The sequence below is a fragment of the Canis lupus genome, chromosome 4 (assembly GCF_003254725.2).
Source record: "Canis lupus dingo isolate Sandy chromosome 4, ASM325472v2, whole genome shotgun sequence".
Taxonomy (NCBI): domain Eukaryota; kingdom Metazoa; phylum Chordata; class Mammalia; order Carnivora; family Canidae; genus Canis; species Canis lupus.
The window spans coordinates 36,795,037-36,818,121 of record NC_064246.1 but is presented as its reverse complement, the minus strand read 5'-3'; the positions used below and the strand labels follow the sequence as shown (position 1 = coordinate 36,818,121).

At 37.1% G+C, this 23,085-nt stretch overlaps 1 protein-coding gene, 1 long non-coding RNA gene and 1 pseudogene across 8 annotated transcripts in view; 1 reads left to right on the top strand and 2 right to left on the bottom strand.

Moving 5' to 3' along the window:
• LOC118354461 (uncharacterized) overlaps positions 1-2,519 on the top strand; it is a 50,895-nt gene extending 48,376 nt beyond the window's left edge. For both annotated transcript variants that reach the window (XR_007410053.1, XR_007410052.1), the window contains exon 3: positions 983-2,519. This is a non-coding gene — a long non-coding RNA (uncharacterized LOC118354461). The remainder of the gene's footprint in view (positions 1-982) is intronic.
• Positions 1-23,085, bottom strand: part of UIMC1 (ubiquitin interaction motif containing 1) — a 127,140-nt gene that overhangs the window by 42,423 nt on the left and 61,632 nt on the right. For 5 of the 6 annotated variants that reach the window (XM_025435218.3, XM_035715087.2, XM_049108867.1 and 2 more), the window contains 5 exons: positions 15,205-15,329; positions 14,358-14,463; positions 13,312-14,048; positions 6,767-6,831; positions 3,449-3,525 (listed from right to left, as the gene is read on the bottom strand). In XM_025435218.3, coding sequence (XP_025291003.1) covers positions 3,449-3,525; positions 6,767-6,831; positions 13,312-14,048; positions 14,358-14,463; positions 15,205-15,329 — 1,110 coding nt within the window. The remainder of the gene's footprint in view (positions 1-3,448; positions 3,526-6,766; positions 6,832-13,311; positions 14,049-14,357; positions 14,464-15,204; positions 15,330-23,085) is intronic. The other variant, XM_049108868.1, reaches the window with a different exon arrangement.
• LOC112652064 (U4 spliceosomal RNA) lies at positions 18,359-18,449 on the bottom strand (annotated as a pseudogene).

Below are 23,085 nucleotides of genomic sequence, written 5' to 3'. Positions count from 1 at the left end.
ATTTTTTTTGAAAAATGAATACACACATGCACACACACAGATTCTACCACCTTGGTGGAAAAAGGCTAACAGTGCATAAACTTCAGAGTCTTCTTTCTCAGGAATCCGCTCTACTTGCTACATAAGATGCTCCTCAATTCATGCATCATTTAATAAAACCAATTAAAAAAAAAAAACCTTCTTTGTCAAGTATCCCTGAGAGATACTACCAAAAAAGACATTTATTTGGTCTGTTAGAAAATAAGAGCCACTTGTTGTTTGCACTACTACAATAATAAGTCTTTAAGTTTTCTGTGAATAGTTGAAATAGTTAACTATGAAGAAAAGAGAGCGTTAGCTCCTTAGAAATAAACAATGCGGGCACCTGGGTGGCTCAGTCGGTTAAGTGTGCCTTTGGCTCAGGTCATGATCTTGGTGTCCTGGGATAGAGCTCCACGCTGAGCTCCCTCTGCTCATGCTCTCACACACATAAATAAAATCTTAAAAAAAAAAAAAAAAACACAAAACAGTGCTAGGAGCACACACCATGTGGGCATAAGGCTATAATCCTCCTTCTTCAACAAAGTAACTCTAAAAAGATGTTATAATTTTGAGTATCAGATCCCTGGAACTTTCAGAAATGTAAGACAAAATAGATGGACTACTACATTCAATCTGCATTTCACCCATTTAGAACACACAGAGAATTCAAATTTTCTGGAAAATTTAGATTTTCTAAATTATATAGTATATATTTACAAAGAGATTCAAGAGTCTGGCTCCATGGAAAAGTAGTTATATTTTTTAGCAAAAGGAATAGTAATGTTACAGAGATCTTTTACAATCTCATTTAGAAGTGGTTTTTGTCAGCAAACAGTTGGGACTTAATAAGCAAGCTAATGACAGCAAGTTATGATCATAAAAGTTACCTAACCTTAGTCCTGAAGGGTCTGCTTTTTCCCCCTCTCATTAACTAGGACTTTCAAAATTATTGTATTTACAGGTTCCTCCTTGCAAGATCCCTGGGCAACATCACAGGCCATCATCCCAAACAGACTGAGTGACTTCCTAACAAGATGGCATAAGTCACAATCCAAGATGGGGACAAAATTTTCTTTTCACAAAGATAGCACAGCATTCTTGAGTGCTCCTGCTAAAATCAGAGCACTTGGTAGTGGAGTCTCTTAGTATCATTAGGCAGTAATCCAAATACATTTTATACAAATTAAGAAATCACTTTCAATAAAAAGCAACATAATTAAACTTAAAAATAAGTAAAGAAAGGCCTTTATGATGCTGCCAAATGTTTATAAATGTTTATAGGTCTTTCCTAGAATGTGTACACTAAGTTTATTAAGTCTCCATAGAAAAAAGTTGAAAGAAATCAAAATAAGAAAACTATGTGTCTTTCTCACCCTGACAGGTTATATGAGACTTAAGGAAAAATTAGGCATGACTTATGGTAGCATGAGTTCAACACTTACTGCCTAAAGAGTTTAAACATTGACAGGAGCCCCCCAATTTCATATGAATGAGGTTACTGATACATATAATGGACCCCACTTTTAAGGAAAGCAAAAAAGAAAACATAAGCTAAAACTAATTCCTTAAAAAGTAGTGGCTTAAATCACAAAATAGGGACGTCTGGGTGGCTCAGTGGTTGAGCATCTTCTTTGGCTCAGGGCATGATCCTGGAGTTCAAGGATCGAGTCCCACATCGGGCTCCCTGCATGGAACCTCTTCTGCCTATGTCTCTGTCTCTCTCCCTCTGTGTCTCTTATGAATAAATAAATAAAATCTTTTTAAAAAAATCACAAAATAATTCTTCATTTTACATAATGATTCAACTCAAGACTTAGACAATGTATCTTAGTTCATTTAAAATTATTTTGTGCTGGGCACCTGGGTGGCTCAGTCTATTAAGCATGCCTTCAGCTCAGGTCATGATCTCAGGGTCCTGGGACCTACTCCAGCATTGAGCATTGCTCAGTGAACAGCCTCTCCCCTTCTCTGCCCCTTCTCCCCACTGCTAGTGCACTCTCTCTCAAATAAATAAACTCTTTAAAAAAATAAAATTATTTTGTGTGGGGCATTTGGGTGGCTCAGTTGGTTAAGAGTCTGATTTTGGCTCAGGTCATGATCTCAGGGTTGTGAGATTGAGCCCCGCATCAGGCTCTCCACTCAGTGTGGAATTTGCTTCTCCCTCTCCCTCTGCTCCTCCCCTTCATGCTCTCTCTCAAATAAATATATATATAAAATCTTTTTAAAAAAGAAAATTATTTTGTTATCAAGGTGGAGGGGATGGGCAAAATGGGTGAAGAGGAGTGGAAAATACAGGCTTCCAGTTATGGAATGAGTAAATCACAAGGATAAAAGGTAGAGCAAAGGAAATACAGTCTAGAGTACTGTAAAAGCCTTGTAGAATGATAAATGGTAGCTATGCTTGTGGTGAACATAGCATAACATATGTCAAATCACTGTGCTGTATACCTGAAACTAAGGTAACATTGAGTATCAGCAATAGTTCTATTAAAAATAGGAGCACCAGCAACTCAGAGGAGTACCAGGGTGGCTCAGCAGGTTAAGCATCAACTCCTGATCTCAGCCTGGGTTGTGGGATTGAACTCTAAAAGTCAAGTACCATGTCAAGCACCAGGGCAAGCCCCACATCCCTGCATTGGGCTCCACATTCAGTGGGGGAATCTGCTTGAGATTCTTTCCCTCTGCTCCTTTCCCCCTCCAATAAATAAATCCATAAATAAATAATACATAAAATATCATTAGCAAAAAAATTTTTTTAATAAAAAAGTTTGGTGTAATTAAAACAAATTATTTTGTATGTCAAAATCTATTCATGTGCAGCTCTAAATGAACATCTCCGATACCCATACTAAGGTATACATGTCTTTTCATCTCTACAATTAACAAAAAGCAAAGTATAATACTTAATCAGGTTAAATGTCTTACCTGAGATTAAAAATAAGTCAACAACAGAACTGTGTACAAAATTCAATTTCTGGACTCCCTCTGCTATAAAGAGTGAATGGCAATGTAAAACTAGTAAAAGGCTCTCAGAAAAATCTGCTTAATGACAGGAAGATTTGAAGACAGGCCAATCTGGAGAACCCATAAGCCAAAATAGAGTCCTCTTCCCTCTGAATGTACAGTTACGTGCTATTCCTGATGCTTTGCTACCATCTCTAATGAGGCTGGTAATAAGCAAACAAGGAGACAAAGAGTATATTAATTTCAAACTAAAATATCTCTGAGAAAAGATTGAGAATCAGAGCCAATGTCCATTTAAAAACTGTGTATATATATGTATGTGTACATGTATATATGTGGAGGAGATACACACACATACATCAATCATATATAAACCTCCTGAGAATAGGTTGGAAAAACCAGAAAAATTAATAAGGCAAATAGCTAGGGATCAGAAACTCAGTAAGATCAGTGGGGTGCTTACCAGGACACACAGTGATTTCCTCTGCAGAACTCTCTGGCATAAGGACTGAGCTTCTCTTACTGGTCAAAGCAGCAATGCTGAAAAAGAACCAAACCCCAAGTGAATCCCAGTAAAATAAATCAGAACACAGGCCAAAAGCAATGGTGAGTCATTTACAAGGCCATAGGTAATGCAATACCTGCTGTCCAATACCACAAAAACACAACAGGGAAGCAAGGAATCGGTAGTGAAAAACTCCAGGCCAGAAATCGGGAAAATAAATACGCTTACAGTTTTGGTTCCAGTAAAATCACTAAACCAAAAGGACCTCCTTTTGGAGTCTTTACAAAGAAAAGTTGAAGAGTAAGGACTATCTGTGAATACCCTAGAAGATAAAAACTCCACTCCCATATAAGAATGTCAACAGGAGGGTGCCAAATGGATCGGTAAGTTAGGCCTCTGCCTCTTGGTTTCTGCTCAAGTCATTCTCATGGGTTGTGGGACGGAGCCCCCACATTGGGTTCCCTGCTCAGCGAGGAGTCTCTGCTTGAAGATTCTTTCCCTCTGCCCCTCTCCCCGCCCAACTGCTCACATATGCTTACTTTCCCTCTCTCAAATAAATAAATCTTTAGGGGAAAAAAAAAAGTCAAGAATGTTTTATAGCCTCCATCTCAGCCTTCTGAAGGTTAGAGATTTGTAAACTCAGAAGATATGGAGATTCTCTTGACAGTGCACTGGGTTTTCTCTTACCTTGCAGTTAAATTTCCTCTTTATCTCAAGATGTGGCTTTCCAAACAACAAAAAGATAAAATTCCAAACTGCCCTAGAGCAAAACTTGCCCATACAAGTTAAATATCTCTTCTGAGAGTAACATAATTATGAATCGCTTCCATCAGCCAATCTTCTAGTTTACCCTGCCTGTTCATGGAGTACAATCTCTTCCTGACACAGGAACACATGGCTGAGAGATCTGAGCATCTAAGCTACCCACCCTCATGCTTCAGAGAGCTTTATGACTAGAGTTTGATCAAATATGCAAGAGGATGCTTAAAAACATAAAACCTCACATCAACCAAGAACCACAGAGAAGAGAGACTAACCATTACCGATTCATGATAAATAACTAAATCCTAATAGGAAACCACAAGTGATTTCTCTAAATAAAACATCTCATAACATTTGTTGTAAATCCAAGCCAGACACAGTTTACAATGCATGTAACATTAGGGCTCTATTCAAAGGGTCCATCACAAAACAATTTGCTGACATTTATAAAATGGGCTAATCAATTTGAAGTCAAACCACATTGCCTGCAATTCCAACTCTCTCCTGGTGACAAAGCATATAATCATTTATTAAAACTTACATCTGCTCTGCACAAGGCTCACCACAACAAAGCAGAGGGGTCTGGAGGAAGCAAAAGGCCTACTCCAGTTAAAACCACTTCCAAAATCATTTAACAGCAAGAGAATCAAACCAAAACCATATTCTTCAATACAGGAAGAAACATCTAATACTATTAACTTAACCAAGCCTAAGAAGCACCACCAAACTACTGCAAGTGGTAATTGGACCTCAACTTCCGTAGAAGAGGTGGAGGTCACTCAACACAAAATTAAGCTCTTAAGTAATCTCCAAAGGTCAACTACCAGATAAAAGGGAAAATTAACTAAAAACCTGATCCAGCTGACAGTGCAGTTTGTAATCAATCAACCACAACATTTTATTAAGTGAGAAGACTTAAGAAGGTAACCTCATCAATCAATGAGCAAGAATAATTGAAGAGGTAATGCAAATACAATTTAAGGAAAAAATGAGATACAATCAGATTAAAAGTGGCATAGGACAAGGAGTGAGGGTGACCCATGTTCTTTGTGACCTTTTTGGATAGTATGAATAATAAAAAATACAAGTCTTAAGAGTAGATTTAAAAGGTATATACAGGGATCCCTGGGTGGCGCAGCGGTTTGGCGCCTGCCTTTGGCCCAGGGCGCGATCCTGGAGACCCGGGATAGAATCCCACATCGGGCTCCCGGTGCATGGAGCCTGCTTCTCCCTCTGCCTGTGTCTCTGCCTCTCTCTCTCTCTGTGTGTGACTATCGTAGATTAAAAAAATAAATAAATAAAGATTTAGAAAAAGAAAAAGGTATATATAATTTGGACATGAAGATAAAATATGCATAAGCAGAGGGAATAAAGAAAGGGGACAGGAAAACTAGAAGAACTGTAAAGAAATTAGTCTAGAGCCTTCAGATTGGCCTAGAAAGCTAGGTTAAGGGGCAGCCCGGGTGGCTCAGCAGTTTAGCGCCGCCTTCAGCCCAGCACATGATCCTGGAGGCCCGGGATTGAGTCCCACATCAGGCTCCCTGCATGGAGCCTGCTTCTCCCTCTGCCTGTGTGTCTGCCTCTCTATCTCTCATGAATAAATAAATAAAATCTTAAAAAAAAAAAAATAGCTAGGTTAAGAGTAGCAAGATAGGGGATCCCTGGGTGACTCAGCGGTTTGGCACCTGCCTTTGGCCTAGGGCACAATCCTGGAGTCCCGGGATCGAGTAACGCGTGGGGCTCCCTGCATGGAGCCTGTATCGCTCTCTGCCTGTGTCTCTGCCTCTCTCTCTCTCATGAATAAATAAATAAAATCTTTTAAAAAAGAAAAAAGAGTAGCAAGATATAAACTTTCAGGAATGGTACAAACGTGGGGCACCTGGGTGGCTCAGTTGGTTTAAGCGTCTGCCTTCAGCTCAGGTCATGATCTATGGGTCCTGGAATCGAGCCCCACCACAGGCTCCCTGCTCAGCAAGAAGCCTGCTTCTCCCTCTGCCTTTGTCCCTCACCCACCACTTGTGTGCTCTGTCAAATAAATAAATGAAATCTTGGGTAGCTCAAGTGGCTCAGTGGTTTAGCGCCGCCTTCAGCCCAGGGCATAATCCTGGAGACCCTGGATCGAGTCCCACATTGGGCTCCCTGCATGGAGCCTGCTTCTCCCTCTGCCTGTGTCTCTGCCTCTCTCTCTCTCCTTCTCTGTGTCTCTCATGAATAAATAAAATCATAAATAAATAAATAAATAAATAAATAAATAAAATCTTTTCTTAAAAAAAAAAAAAAAGAATGGTATAAATGGGATATGTGCCAAGATGGTTAATCTATACCACTCTAATATTCCAGGCTTCTATGAGATACATATTTGAGAACTGGAAGATAATGGTTTTTCTTAGTCTGTGCTTATATAGGAGCGAAAAGATCCCTAACAAGCTATCCCTGTACAGTGTCACTCATGTGGTTCATCTCTCTTACTCTGGCACCATTAGAGAATTCTGACATAACAACTTATGATCTTACCTTTGTGAAGCAGGTACAGAGTTTCCTTCTTCAGAAGTTTCTTCAACAAACAGCCCTTGGGAAGACTGCAAGGAAATATAACATCCTAAATATACAGGCACAGATGAACTGGTTTCTCCTCTTTAAAAAAAAAAATTAATTGCTCAACATCATCACTCAGTAATTTGCAATAAGAATAAAACATTTTAAGTAAGTTTCAGTAAAAAAGACCATCTTCTGTGGAGTCAGGAGACTGAGATTTATATCACAGGTAGATCATCCATTAACTCTGTAATCTAGGGTGTCACATCTCAAATCTGTTTCCTCATCTTAAAAGTTATTAATGACTGCCTCACAGACTATTATTGTGAGAATTTTTAAAGACAATATATGTGATATACTCTATTAAATGCAAGACACATAAATATTAATTAGTGAGTCAAATGAATTATGATTTCAAAAATGCAATAAAGTTTTGTTGTGGAAGGAGGAAATATAAAGAAAAGCTCAATTTTCAATGGAAATATTTGATTGGGAAATACACTGCAGTCTGTGAAAGAAGTCTCTCTTAGCACAACCAAGCCATAATACAGAACATCCCAAAGGGAAGGTTATAAAGATTCCTTTTGCTACAAATCTACCACTATGGTTTTAGTATCTGGCTATGAGATATCTTTTAAGAAATATAAAATTTTTAAAAGATTATTTTCCATGATTCATAGTAGTTGGTGCAAATGGCAACTCATTAAATGTAGGTGCACAGAAGAGAACAGAAGAGCAGTTACTGTTGCCTTAGAGAAACTTCTGAAGGAGTGCCTGAGCTATGAGGCTTCTTCCAATAAATATAAAGCTACTGGCTGAAGTTTTCAGGGTCTCCTAATGGGATAAAAATAACCTAAACAAGTACCTGTTTACCACTTAGGCAAATGATAAAATATACTATAAAAAACAAATAGCTGAGATGCACCTTCAATGGGAAGATAAAGCTGTACAATGATCAGGAATGTAGTCATTATAAAAAATGAGGGATGAACAAAACTGTCAGAAGGACTAAAATACAACAGCAATAAATACATCACCTATTTGAACTCAGTGGTGACAAAACAATTTCATTCCTGAAACATTAAAAAAAAAAAGTAGATACTGACACCTAGTGTCCATTTAATAGATTTTTACCATTTTAGAATGACTATACTTGACTAAACTTTGGCTTCAGAAGCAGTCAAGGCAATAGTGAATTATAAGATCCCTTCATCTCTACCTTAGGCTAAAGCATATCTTTACCTTTCTTAGTGTTATTTTCTTAAATTACTGTATACCTATTAAGTGCCAAGCCTATTATGCAAATCACTTTACAATGCATTATTTCCTCTAATCCTCACAAAAGCTTCTTGAGGCAGTAACTATTAAGTTTTTTTGGAAATGAGGAAAGTGAAACTTTGACAGGTTAAACAATTTGCCCAAAATTAAAGAGCTGATCAAAAGTGGAGCTGGGATCTGACTCCAAAATCCATGATCTAATCACTACCGTTATGTTTAATCAAATATTCTTCTTACAACCATTTCAACATAGAATCTCAATAATGTCTTCATCTCAATAAATCATTTTTAATTTCTAAACTTACACCTCAATGACAGCAATCTGAACATAGGGGTAAAGTGAGGTTCTTCCAGAATATGAAAATAACGTAGCCAAAACAAGGAAACAAATTTTGATTAGAATACCCAAATCTAATCAAGGTGAACAAGGAAGCATGATACGAATATAACTTTAACTAAGGAAGCTATGGCCTAATCAAGACACCTCATTCTGCCTAAAGAAATAACATGTTAATGAAAAGGTTATGATAGTCTGTACAGAATCTAAAAAAGAAAAATCCATAGATTCAGAATCAAGCAGTCCTGGGAAGTAAAAAATAAACAGACACATCATCTGGTCACCAGAGAAATATCCTCTATTATCAGGTACTAGTAGCTTATTGGTCTTTCCATAAACTAGTTAAATCATCCCTTAATACTATCATTTTCTGGTTACTATTTTCAGGCCTTTAAGTACCTTCATCCTAGAAAGAGGTACAGTAGTAGATGGTGGACCTGAATGTTCTGGTCCCCAAAAATGTCTCTCTTCCATTACAAATTAACCAACTGTTATTTGGTGTATATATCAGCTTGAAGTTTGACTAGTCAAAGACCGTTCTCACCACCCGCCCCTCCTCCAACACACTCTGACCATTCTGTAAAACAAATTCCAGTATCTGGACTGAAAAATTGAGGATCAGACCCTGAAAAGTAATGACTACATCAATATACTTCTACTCACTTCCCTGCTATACGGCCATCAAGATGACCTCTCCATCTTCATTAACAACCTCTCTGTTGTTTCCAAGATGCAAGAAACTAGTTATCTGATTTTCAAGCTTTTATAACCTTCGTATATACTAAAAATGATTTGCCCCAAAGTAAATGTTTTTCTAAGTCCCTAGCTCTGGGAACCTTTTGCTATCTCTATCATCCAAGGAGTCTCACATAAGGGCAGCTCCAGCAGTCATAATCAATAGAAAATGTTTAATAAACACATAAATTCTTTCTACCCACAGTTCCTGAAAGCAAAAGACCAAGATAAGTGGTGAAATTACAACTGCAGACTTTCGATATTTGCCTATAAAATTAGTAAGTTTGTTTTGTTTTTTAAAGATATTATTCTGTGTTGGCAAGACTGCAACAAATTAGGCATTCTCACACATTGCTAAAGAAGGAGTACACATCTGAGCAACCTTTTCAAAATGCAATTTGGCAATAAATAGCAAGTCTTTTTTTTTTTTTTTATGTTCAAAGCTCTTTAACCCAGAATTTTTCTTGTTCCCTATCTCTAAGAACACTAATTTTATTATTTTTTTTAAGATTTCATTTTTAAGTAATCTCTATACCCAACATGGGGCCTGAACTCACAACCCTGAGGATCAAGAGTTGCACATTCCACCAACTGAGTCAGTCAGGTGCCCCTAAGGACATCAATTTTAAATAAAACAAAGTTTTATTTAAAAAAGATGTTTGGGATCCCTGGGTGGCGCAGTGGTTTAGCGCCTGCCTTTGGCCCAGGGCGCGATCCTGGAGACCCGGGATCGAATCCCACGTCAGGCTCCCGGTGCATGGAGCCTGCTTCTCCCTCTGCCTATGTCTCTGCCTCTCTCTCTCTCTCTCTCTCTCTCTCTCTGTGACTATCATAAATAAATTAAAAAAAAAAAATTAAAAAAAAAAACTGTTTTAAAAAAAAGGTTTTTATCACAATCAAAATATCTAACAATAGGAAAAGGGTTAAAATATTATGATAAATTCATAAGAATATTGTGTAGTCATTAAAATTGAAATCTATAAATAATTTTATCATAAGAAAATGTTTACATAATATTAACTTAAAAATACAAAGATATAATATAGAAAGATGAAAGAATATATCACTATATAATAGGATTGTGAATGCTTCCAACTTTAAACTTTTTAACATTTTTCAATAGTTCTAACTGATTTCTAAAATTAATGTTAATGACAATGACTCTACTGGATACTTACTAGGTTGTCTGCCTGGTCTCCTTTGTACAATTTGACACAGACCCCACTTTAGGACACAAGTCAATTGAGCTGGTGAAGGCTACTAATCTCAAGGTTAAGTCCTTTCCCAGAAATTTGAAATTGGAATTGAGAGAGAATAAATCTCTTATAACCTATATTTAAGTCTGGGAGCTATAGGATCAGTTATCTTCCACCTACCATTGTGAAAGAGAAGCAAAGGAAGCCAATATGCAAGGGAGAAATATGAAGCAAATACAATATAGCAATGAGATATAGAAAAATTAGATGATATTCTAGACCCTGTACTTGGTTACCCTTCTATTTAGAATTATTACCCTGTTTCCCTATGATAAAGTCCCCTTTTTATTTGAACTAGCTTGATTTGATTGGTTGTGGCCAAACAGTACCAATCAGTAATACCAAATATAGTGTAGCCAGCCATTAGTTTCTGAACACTTGCAGACTATTCCAAAGGCACTGCTTTGGAACTTGACACAAGTCTATGCTCTACAACTCTGGCCCCCGGGATGTTTAAACTAACAATGTGACAATAAATCAGTCAGCAAATATAAGAAATATCTGTTCATTCTTTAGAGTTAATTTATTCTCTTAAGGGGAAGTATCTATGAGTTACAAAGAACAAACAAAACATGTTATCAAAAGCACAACCTAACTTTCCTCTGGAAAAGAGGCAAGTCACCAGAAGATTTGTTAAGAAAAATGCTTTTTCTTCCTATATAAGCAATTTTTCCAGAATGTAGATGAATAAAGCTGTTGAGGAACGACTCCCATAGGTATCCTCAATGAATGGCCTTCTGATCCCTTAGAGAGAATTACCCTTTATTGAGTAATCTCCTAAGTATCATACTAGACATTTTACACAGTTCACTTTAAGCATTAAAACTATTCTAAGACATGAATTGCAATTCCCATTTTACAGATGTAAAAACTGAGATTCAATGGTTTGCTTTTGGTTTTTTAAATGGTTTTTTAAATGGTTTGCTCAAAGACATACACAAAAGTCAAAATCCAAACTCCAAATCCATGCTCTCTATGCTATAATATTTCTCATAGCTACCATTTCTTGCACTCTTATCGTAAGAGAAAAAAATAGAATAACAGCAAAACAAACACAAAAACTCAGAGCCCAGTACAAAGAACAGCAAGTCATAAAATAGAATACTCTTTAAACTTACAGTTTACACAGTTTGTAATTATAGAATAGCTTTTATAATACCCAGAGAAAATAAATTATAAGCTTTGATATATAATACCATCTAGATATGTCAGGGAAAAAAAAACTAAAAAGGCAACCTAAATGTTCCCCAAACAGAACTGTTTTTGGTAAGTTACAGAAAACCACTACAAGCAAAATACAGAAATATACTATCATGCGGGGGAAAAAATAAACTGGAAATCTATCTACTCTTCATATAAAAAGGGCCGCTTCCCCTAATATATAAAGGGTACCTACAAACCACTAAGAAAAAGATTGTCAAAAAAGTAAAATGCAGGGTGCCTGGGTTAGGCTCAGGGGTTAACTGTCTGCTGTCAGCTCAGGTTATGATCCTGGAGTCATGGGATCAAGCCCTGTATCAGGCTCCCTGCTCAGCGGGGAGTTTGCTTCTCCCTCTCCCTCTGCCTCTTCCCCTACTTGTGCACTCTCTCCCTCCCTTTCCCTTGGTCAAATAAATACATAAAACCTTTTAAAAACGTATTTAAAAAAAAAAGAAAGAAAGAAAAATGTCCATATGACCTAAACAGAGAGAGAAGGAAATATAATGGGTTTCAACTGCACACACAATAAGAGAAGTGCAAATTAAGACTGTATTGAGAGTGTTTTTCATTCCTCAGATTTGGCAAAGATCAGAAAGTCCTGATAGTACTGATTTGGTATAGGTATGGGGAAGCTAGTACTTATACACTGTTGTGAGAGTAAATTTATACAACCTCTATGGAAGGCAATTTAGCAATAGCTAACAAAATTATAAATGCATATATCCTTTGAGCCACCAATCACATCTACAAGAAATTGTACAAATATCTCCCATGTGGATAAAACATCTTCATACAAGAGTAATGAGTACTCTGATTATTATAAATACTATTACTATAATTACTGTTTATTTATTACTATTTATAGTAATAGTATTTATAATATAAATAGTAATACTATTTATAATAGTAAAATATCAGAAACCTAAAAGTCCACCAATAGGGGCACTGGATAAAATAAACTCATCCGTACATGGTGTATTACATATCCAAAAAGGGAAGGAATTCTTTATGTATGTATGTTATGAAATGAACTCAGAAATATTTCAGTGAAAAAAAGCAATGTACAGAGTAACGTGTAGACTATGCTACCATTTGTGTAAAAAAAAAAAAAGGTGAAGAAAAGAGGATGTATACACATTTGCTTGTACCACATAAAATACTTCAGAAGGATACATTAGAAACCAATAATACAAGCTGACTTCAAGGAAGGTCCTGGTTGGCTTAGGAAGGGGATAGGAGACAGATTTTTCATTGACATCTTTCTGAATTCTTGGTCATATGAATATTACTACCTGCCTACTCAAAAACTTTGTAGAAATAATAAAATTTTTAAAACGCAAAAAAATAAATTATGGTACATCCATGTGAGAGAATAATGTTTTCAAGTATACTTAATAAATAGGAAAAGATCTAAAAAGATCTAACAAACTATTAAGTGGGAAAAAGAAACAGCTTATACAGAAGAGTCTTCATTTTGTTGAAAAATTTAAAAGAAAAAATATTTTCAAATGCATAGAAATAATGATGATTGCCTCTTGGTGCTGAGATTATGGATAATTTTTCTTCTTTACACTCTTCTGTACTTTCCTAATTTTCCATAGCGAGCACGTGTTACTTTAAAAATCAGAAAGAAGACCACAAAAAGAACAAATAGCTATAATAATCCTTGTTTAAACTGTGAATAAATCATCCTTAATCACAGCATCACTGACCCTTACCTGACCATGACTGGTTGTTGGTTCTTCCTCCAACAAAAGTTTCTCTTTCAAGCTTTTAATTGGGCTTTCTTGGAAATCCTTGGTTTTTGAGTGCCAGACAGATGCCCTAGACTCCTGCCTCTCCTCTTTGTCTTCATCTCCCATATCTTCTGAGATGACTTCATTTTTTTCACTAGCCTGATCTCCTTGGCCACATTCATTCTGGATCAGAGAAGGAGGTCTAGGTAACACTGGTTCCCCAAACCCTTTTTTTTTAAAGAGCTGCCTCTGAGCCATTTTTAGGCTCTTTTGATAAACCTCCAACTGGCAGAGAATGACCTTGGTATATTGGTTAGGGTCTACTCCAGCAGGGCAGAATGGAATACCCCAGAAGTAGTGCACAGTGCCCCCAACATCCTGGAGACCTCTGGTATCTCCTGGGGTAGGCAGACAGTGCCTAGACATGTCCCCCCTACCCTGGGCAGCTCTGTGAAAAGCACAACCCCTCCCAGTACTTTCCTGTGGCTTCTCACACTGTGTGTGCTTAGCCAAGTGGCCAGTACATCTGTCAAAACATTTAACATTCTCATTCTCAAACACTGGCTGGCTTGACTGATCCCAGCTTCCTGAGCTGCCAAAGACCGGCTCCTCTTCAGTGTTTTCAGTGTGGTCCCAAGGCTCCTCTCTTTCCTCAGCCTCGTTTCCCTGACTGATATGTGAGCCTTTAAACAGTGATGGAGGTACCAGCTGCCATATGCCTGTAGGTATTTGAGAAAAAGTAGGGCTAAGGACAAACTGTTCTTTATTAAGAGGGCTTGGTAAGTTATCACTTACCAAGAATTACATAATGTGGGTAAAAGGCTCTTCTTTGTGTTTAACCAAATGTTGACTTTTCCTTGGAGATATAAGCATGCTGGATATTAGTTAGATCTCAACTACTTTCAGATTTAACCTCTTTAAAACCATCAAAGGGATGTGGGGCATTTCTGTATATCTACTCTCATCATGAGATCCCTGTGATATAGTTATACTTGATGAGTGGAAGGAGTCAGAACAGGGAGACATGCCTTCAGTGGTCCCAGAGTCTGTTGTTTTCTCTTGGTGGGACTGTGAAGATGGTCCAGTGGCCAGAGGTCGAGATCTGGTAGCAGAAGCATCAGAAGGTCGGCAACTCTGAAACAAGTGATCCCACACCAGACCAGGTTTATTATTAAGATAGCTATACATGAAGGGTCACAGGAAGGACAAAACAGGGAGGCCACTGTCCCCTACGAGATTCTCCTTTCCAAAACGTAGATGCTCAATTCAATGAGTTCCACAATATGTACCAAATGCCTACTATGTGCAAAATGCTATACTAGATCACTATACTAAATCCTTTTCTAATACAGAGACATGAATGACATAAAGGATGGCTCAGGACCTGACACTGGAAAATATCCTTTACATTTAAAATAATTTCAACTACACATATTTTCAAATCACAATTTAACATTATCTGAAAAAATTTTAAACTGCTCATTCTTTTTTCCAAAACCCACCTCTAGTTGCTCATTGCCTTTGCTCCCCACCAGAACAGGGGAGATAAGCACCTTATCTTGCTCCCTTTTGGTTGCTCTCGGGACTTGATAACTCTTTTCAGAAGTTGCCAATTACTATAGCTCTCTTAAACCATGTACTGAAAATCTGTGAGGTGGAAGAAAACTCTTTCGTATGAAATTAACAAAACACTTCAAATTGGGTTCACCAGCAATTTGACAAGCACTTTAAAAATTATTATGGGAAATATCTGTTAGTTGAAAACCCTACGAATTACTACAGCTAGTTCCTAATGCAATTGTAATATTGCAGAAGTAAAAAAATATATATATAGCTAATCAATCCTCACAAACTTTTTCAACATAGCATATTTACATTCAGGCTTTCTGCAATGGCCTTCCTCAAGAGTTCCTCTTCTTCCTCCTCCTGGCTGTTCATCTCCCTAGCTTCCTGCTCACTCATTTTGAGAGCCAGAGCAAACTGTTCCTCTTCTGTCATTTCTGTAAGAGGATAAGAAAAAGAGAGGAGAGGAACACCACAACCATTGAATAAGTGTAGAAGCAAGAAACAAATTATTAAACTTTTCAAGTGAAAACACTACAGACCATTTAGTACAATTTTATAATCTTATAAATGAGGAAAGACCCAAAAGGTAAGGTGTTGGCCAAGATAAGTAACCGTTCTTTCAGTAAGTATCCTGGGTTAACTAGATTATAAACTCCCATAAAGGCATAGTTTTTGCCTGTTTTGTTCACTGGGGTATATCCAGTGTATAAAAGAGTGCCTGGCACCTGACAGATACTCAATAAATACTTGATGATAAATGAATAAAGGAAATGCCTCCCATTCCAGGGCTTTTTGCTACATATCACATCACTTTGTACTCAACACTTAACCAGAAGAATTTTACTCTTCAGAATCCTTGGATTTGCCCAGCAGAAAAGAACATCCTTAGTGTCCCGAATGTGATTTCCAAACACTATTTCTCATTAAAAGCAACTGGGGGGCAGCCCCGGTGGCCCAGTGGTTTAGCGCCGCCTTTGGCCCAGGGTGTGATCCTGGAGACCTGGGATCAAGTCCCACGTCGGGCTCCCTGAATGGAGCCTGCTTCTCCCTCTGCCTGTGTCTCTGCCTCTCTCTCTGTGTCTGTCATAAATGAATAAAAATATCTTAAAAAAAAAAAAAAAGCAAGGGGGGTACCTTGGAGAAAGGTAACATGGCTGATACAAAAGTACAACAGCTGATTCCAAGTCTGAAGCATGAAATAAATGTAGAAGATGAGCCAGAATATTTGTTGTGAGTAAAGTATCTATCAGACACTACGAGTCGTATCAAAAGAACTTAGTAGCCAACCTTAAAAAGTTCTAACCAACCAAAAATTGAGCAAACTGGAATATCAGTAATAATAATAAATGCAATGTATTAAGACATCAAATACGCTTAAATCTATGAATTCAAAAGGGCACTTAAAATAAACCACCGTTGTGGGGTGCCTGTTGGGCTCAGTTGGTGGAACATGCAACTCTTAATCTTGGGGTTGTGACTTCAAGCCCTACATTGTGTGTAGAGATTACTTAAAAATAAAATCTTCAAAACAAAAAAAAAACACAACTAACTGGTCACTGTTTAAGAATGCTAGTGGAGGATGTGAGGGCGATCTGGCTGCGACATCTGTCACCCCATTGATCGCCAGGGTTGATTCGGCTGATCTGGCTGGCTAGGCGGGTGTCCCCTTCCTCCCTCACCGCTCCATGTGCATCCCTCCCGAAGCTGCGCGCTCGGTCGAAGAGGACGACCATCCCCGATAGAGGAGGACCGTTCTTCGGTCAAGGGTATACGAGTAGCTGCGCTCCCCTGCTAGAACCTCCAAACAAGCTCTCAAGAATGCTAGTGGATCAATTATTTTTTTTGTTTTTTCAAGTTTTTTTTTAATTTAAATTTTAGGTAATTAACATACAGTGCAATATTAGTTTCTGGAGAATTCAGCAATTGATCATTTACATACAACACCCAGTGCTTATCATAACAAGTACCCTCCATAATATCCATCACCCATCCAGCTCAACCCCTACCCACTTTCCTCCATCAACCTTCAGTTTGTTCTCCATTGTTGAGTCTCTTAGGGCTTTTTTCCCTTCTCTCCTTTTTTTCTTTTCCCCGTTCCTACATGTTCATTTGTTTCCTTTCTTAAATTCCACATATGAGTGAAATCATATGGTATTTGGTGGATGAACAGGTAAATAAAAAAGAATCAAGCTTGTATTCCACTCTTCCAATACAAGCTTACATTACAGGGTAACCAAATAGGTGAAGAGAAGTTTCTCTTTAAAGAATTATTCCAGGACAGCCCGGGTGGCTCAGTGGTTTAGTGCCGCCTTCGGCCCAGGACCTGATCCTGGAGACCCAGGACCGAGTCCCGCATCGGGCTCCCTGCATGGAGCCTGCTTCTCCCTCTGCCTGTGTCTCTGCCTCTCTCTCTCTCTCTCTGTGTCTCTCATGAATAAATAAATAAAATCTTAAAAAAAAAAAAAAGTTCAAAACTTATAAAAAAAATAATAAAGAATTATTCCAACTAATAAATGTAAAACAAATGACAGAATTAGAATATCACCATTTTGTGTAACACCTATGGAGAGATTTTGATATCTAACAAACTACACATGTGATCCAGCATTCCCAATTCTATCAATTCATTCTAGTGTTATACTTCCAATTAAAAAAAAGTAAATATGCATTACATCTTTCATTGCAACACTGTTTAAATTTGCAAAACACTGGAATCTACTTAATGACTAACACAGGACACTTCCTGAATAAACTCTGATATGCATACATATAATTAAAAAAAAAAAAAGACAGAAACTATCTATGGACCAGGAACAGAACAACTTCAAAGAAATAATGTTAAGTAGAAAAAAGCATACAAGAGTTATAAACAGTATGCTACTTTTTTGTGTATTAAAGAAGTAAGAAAATATTTTATATACCTGTTTATGTTTGTAGAGTGACACAAGGATAAATTAGAATCTAATCCAAAGTGGTTACATACAGATGGGTTGGGAACAAGGTAGAAGGGCTAAGGGAAAGAGTGACATTTTTTAAACTATATCTTTTTGTATCTCTTTGACGTACACAACTGAGTAAACATTAAATTTTTTTAAAGATTTTATTTATTTATGAGAGACACACGCGGGGCGGGGGGGGGGGGTGCGGGCAGAGACATAGACAGGGAAAAGCAGGCTCCCCATGGGGAGCCCGATATGGGACTTGATCCCAGGACACAGGATCATGGCCTAAGCCAAAGGCAGACACTCAACCACTGAGCCACCCAGGTGCCCTAAACATTTTTTTTTTTTTTAGTATTTTTTAGGATTTTATTTATTTATTCATTCATAAGAGACAGAATGAGAGAGAGAGGCAGAGACACAGGCAGAGGGAGAAGCAGGCTCCATGCAGGGAGCCTGATGTGGGAGTCGATCCTGGGACTCCAGGATCAGGCCCTGGGCTGAAGGCGGTGCTAAACCGCTGAGCCACCAGGCTGCCCTAAACATTTTTTTAATTAGCAATAATCACGCCTCGGATAAACCCCATTGGCTGCAATAATGCCACTGCACAAAGCTGAAATATCTGTTTAAAGTAAAATAAAATCGTTAAGAATGGAGGATCCTAAAAAACTGAATCCCAAATATAAAAAAAGGACTCTACTATATATGAAATGACCTTAATGAGAATGAAAACATCAAAATTTGTGGGATGTAACTGACACAGGTTTTCATGATCATATTAGAAAAGAAAAAAGTTTAGGGGCCATCTGGGTAGCTCAGTCAGTTGAGCAGCCAACTCCTGATTTCAGCTCAGGTCATGATCTCAGGGCCTGGGACTGAGCTTTACATTGAGCTTGAGCTTAGCATGCAGTCTGCTTAAGATTCTCTCCCTCTCCCTCTCTTCTTCCCCTGCTCTAACAAATAAATCTTAAAAAAAAAAAAAAAAGTTTAAAATGATGCAAGCTTCACACTTAAAGAAGCTAGAAAATGAAGAGTGAAATTAACCCAAAGCAAAGAGAAATAAATACGAAGAACGGAAATTAACAAAAAGAAGATGGCATATAAAAGAAAAAAATTAAAGAAGCAAAAAAATTGGTTCTATGAAAAAATTAAAATTTATAAAAATCTAACTAGATTAAGGAAAAAAGAGAAAACACAAATTAACAATATCATGAATAACACAAGGGATATATACTACAGATTCTACAGTCATGAAAAGAATAATAAGGGAATACTGTGGACAATTATGTATCAACAAATCTGACAACTTGGATCATGCATTCTCAAAAGGGATGACCTCATCTCCAAATGGACAAAAATTGGTTCTTGGAGGTCAGAAAATCATAACTCTCTTTATGTATAAAAGAAAGATATACAAGGGTGCCTGGGTGGCTTAGTTGGTTGTGTTTGAGTCTGGATTTCAGTTCAGGTCTCGATCTCAGAGTTATGAGCTCAAGCCCCCTGCACAGGGCTCCACACTGAGCATGGAGTCTACTTAAAAAAACAACAACAAAACAAAACACACACAGATACACAATCAGTGCATAAATGGGATCTACAGCATTATCTGTGGTATTAAAATTTCATGGGCACAGGTGGTTAGGAAAAAAATGTCTAAAAAGGATCCTTTGAGGAACAACAAAAAGATTGAAACATTGATTTTGCTGAAACAAAATTACTGAAACTATACTAATTATGAAAAATGACACAAGAAGAAACACAAAGTCTGAATAGTCTTATCTCTATTAAGGAAATTGAATTTGTTATAAAACTTTTCCTTAAAGAAAATCCCAAAACTATCTGACATTCATCACTGGTGAATTCTATCAAACAATAAAGAAAAAATTAATACCAAACTAATTCAGAAAATAAGACATCAATTCTACCCAAATTGATTTATAGAATCAACACAATCCCAATCAAAATCTCAACAAGCTTGTTTAATGAAATGTAACAGAAAAATCAGAAATAGATCCATAATGGATTTTCAACAAGGACAAGCTTTTCAACAAATAGTGCTACAACTAGATATCCATGAAAAAACTTATCTTCAACCCTTATCTCATACTATATATAGAAACTAACTCAAAATGAATCACACATCTAAATATAAAAGCTAAAACTGGGCAGCCAGGTGGCTCAGCGGTTTAGCAGCACCTTCAGCCCAAGGTGTGATCCTGGAGACCCGGGATCAAGTTCCACGTTGCGCTCCCTGCATAGAGCCTGCTTCTCCCTCTGCCTATGTCTTTGCCTCTCTCTGTGTCTCTCATGAATAAATAAATAAAATCTTAAAAAAAAAAGAGCTAAAACTATAAAAATTCTAGAAGAAAACATAAGTGAAAATCTTTATAATCTTAAGGTAGTCCAAGATTTCTTGGACAAGACCTAGAAAGAAAAAAACATAAAACAAACAAAAAAAAATGGACATCATCAAAATTTAAATCTTAAGAAAAAGGTAAGCCACAAAATGGCACATATTTACAATATACATACGTACATATATGTAATCTGACAAAAGACTAATATCCAAAACTGATAAAGAATTCCTACAAGTTAATAAGAAAACAAGCAATCTAATTTTTAAAATAATGAGCAAGAGATCTAAACAGATCCTTCACAGAAGAAAATATCAGAATGACCAATAAGCACATGAAAAGACCATTAGTCAAGAGGAAAATGCAAATTAAAATGAGATAGTAGGGGGATGCCTGCATGACTCAGTGACTGAGCGTCTGCCTTTGGCTCAAGGCAGGATTCCAGGGTCCTGGGATCGAGTCCTGCATCAGGCTCCCTGTAAGGAGCCTGCTTCTTCCTCTGCCTGTGTCTCTGCCTCTCTGTGTGTCTCTCATGAAAAAATAAATAAAATCTTTAAAAAAAAAAAAAAAGAGAGATAGGACAGGCACCTGGGTGGTTCAGTCAGTTAAGCAGTTAAGCATCTGACTTCAACTCCAGTTGTGAGCTCAGGGTTCTAGGATCAAGCCCAGCGTCAGACTCCATGCTTGGTAAGTGGTCTGCTTCTCCCTCTCCCTTTGCCCCTCCCCTTGTTCATGTTCTGTCACACTCTCTCTCAAATTAATAATTTTTGTCAAACAATAAAATGAGATAGTACTACACACCACTAAAATAGCTAAAGTGAAATAGACATTCCTATCGAAGTCACTAAATCATAAAAAAAATTGATTACATCTTTTATGTTCAATTTAAGAGAACCAAGAACCATATAATGCAAAAGACATAAATCTGAGTTCTTTTTAATTCTCTGCTTCTCAAAACACCCTATTGCCTAAAAGTTCTGGAGAGATGAAGCTTTGCTACATTAACTGACATTCTCCAGACTCTTCCCTCTTGCTCCACCATTAGAACAAAAATTAATGTAGTAACACAATGTGCTTCTGTTTTTCTGACACACAAGTAGGAAGCTCTAGAAGCAGTCTTCCTAGGTTTAAATCTTGATTTTTGCTTCTTTAGTTGTCTAGACTTCAGCAGGTTAATTATCTTGCATAGCTAGATAATAGTGGTGGTCTTTGATAATCTCCCTCTCCCTTTTTACTTTGCTTCTTTTAATCTGCTATGAACATACATGTAGATGAATTATACTCTTCACTTTAGGGATTCTCATGTAAATACCATGATTCTATAATGCTTGTTTTGGGTCACACATATATAAACTTTTTTTTTTTTAAGATTTTTTTATTTATTCATTCATAGAGACAGAGAGAGAGAGGCAGAGACACAGGCAGAGGGAGAAGCAGGCATCATACAGAGAGCCTGACGTGGAACTCGATCCAGGGCCTCCAGGATCACGCCCTGGGCTGCAGGCGGTGCTAAACCGCTGCGCCACCGGGGCTGCCCCACATATATAAACTTGACGTAAAAATATTTACAGCTGTTAAGAGGATTAATTTAATACATGTAAGAGAGAATAGTGCTTGGCACATACAAATATCCAAAATTATTAATTACTATTAATTAATAATTAAATTACATATTGTCATTATGTATTATTTAAAGAAATCCAATTCAGATTCTTTTATGTATATATTACTCATAGCATATAATCATATAACTTGACAAAGCCACCATTACATATTTAATTTAAACCATAATCAGAATTAGTTACTGTCATTCACTATTATTGTCTCTTATTTTCATATATCAACCATGATCGGAGACTAAAGTCCAAAACACATCACTGTTAAGATTCATTTTACTTGATCTCTCTGCTATATAAGAACCCAACCATTAGTAGAAAAGGAAAAAGAGCTTTTCCCCGGATCATGCACCTTAAAGGAAAATAACAGCAAGTGTCAACCTTAGAATCTTCAACTGAATTGACCTGCTCAGCTTATTAAATGATTCTGCTGAGCTAAACACACAGTAGCACACAATTTGTGAGACTGATTATGCTGATCATAATTTATGACGATTAACGTCTCCCAGCATTCAGGTTAGCCTCCCACTGAGATGTATAAACAGGCTGTTAACAAATTAGATCACAAAATTAGATCGTACCCACCAAGAGAATCCGTATAATCTGGGGGTATTTGAAATGGCCGAAAGGGAACATTTCATAAAACAAAAAAACAAACAAGATAAATTATTTTCCCACCCAAATCTTTTCCTAAGAACTTGCTTTTCCAAATCAGATAGAGCTCTGCAACTGCAGTAAAGCTAATATATCTGTATGTTGCCAGTTACAGTATAAATTTGTAAAACATATTTGAAAGGCACCATGTCATAACCCTTATATATGTGCATTCTCAGACAAAGTGATACCACTTTTGGGAATTAACCCTAGGCAGTCACTGAAGAGCAATGCTATACACAAAAAGATGTCCGCTATACTATCATCTAAAGGAACACTGACTTAAATGCCTTCAAAAAAAAAAAAAAAAAAAAAGGCAATGGTTAAGTAAATTATAGCATGTTAACTCAAGAAACTCAGATGTTGTTATCAAAATGCTAATCACAAAAACATAAAAATGATAAACTGAATAATGCCCAAATGAAAACATAATAGGGACGATACAACCAATTTCTGATTCTACAACGTGGAAGTTGCCACTCTGTCCTAATGAGAAGTAAAAAGCTGAAGAGACTAAAAAAAATCAACAACTCTTTTTCAATCCACAAAAAAGGGAGGATACAGGGCAAACTACTGCACCAAGACAAAGAGATCAACAGGAGAATACAGGGAGTAATGGTGTATCAG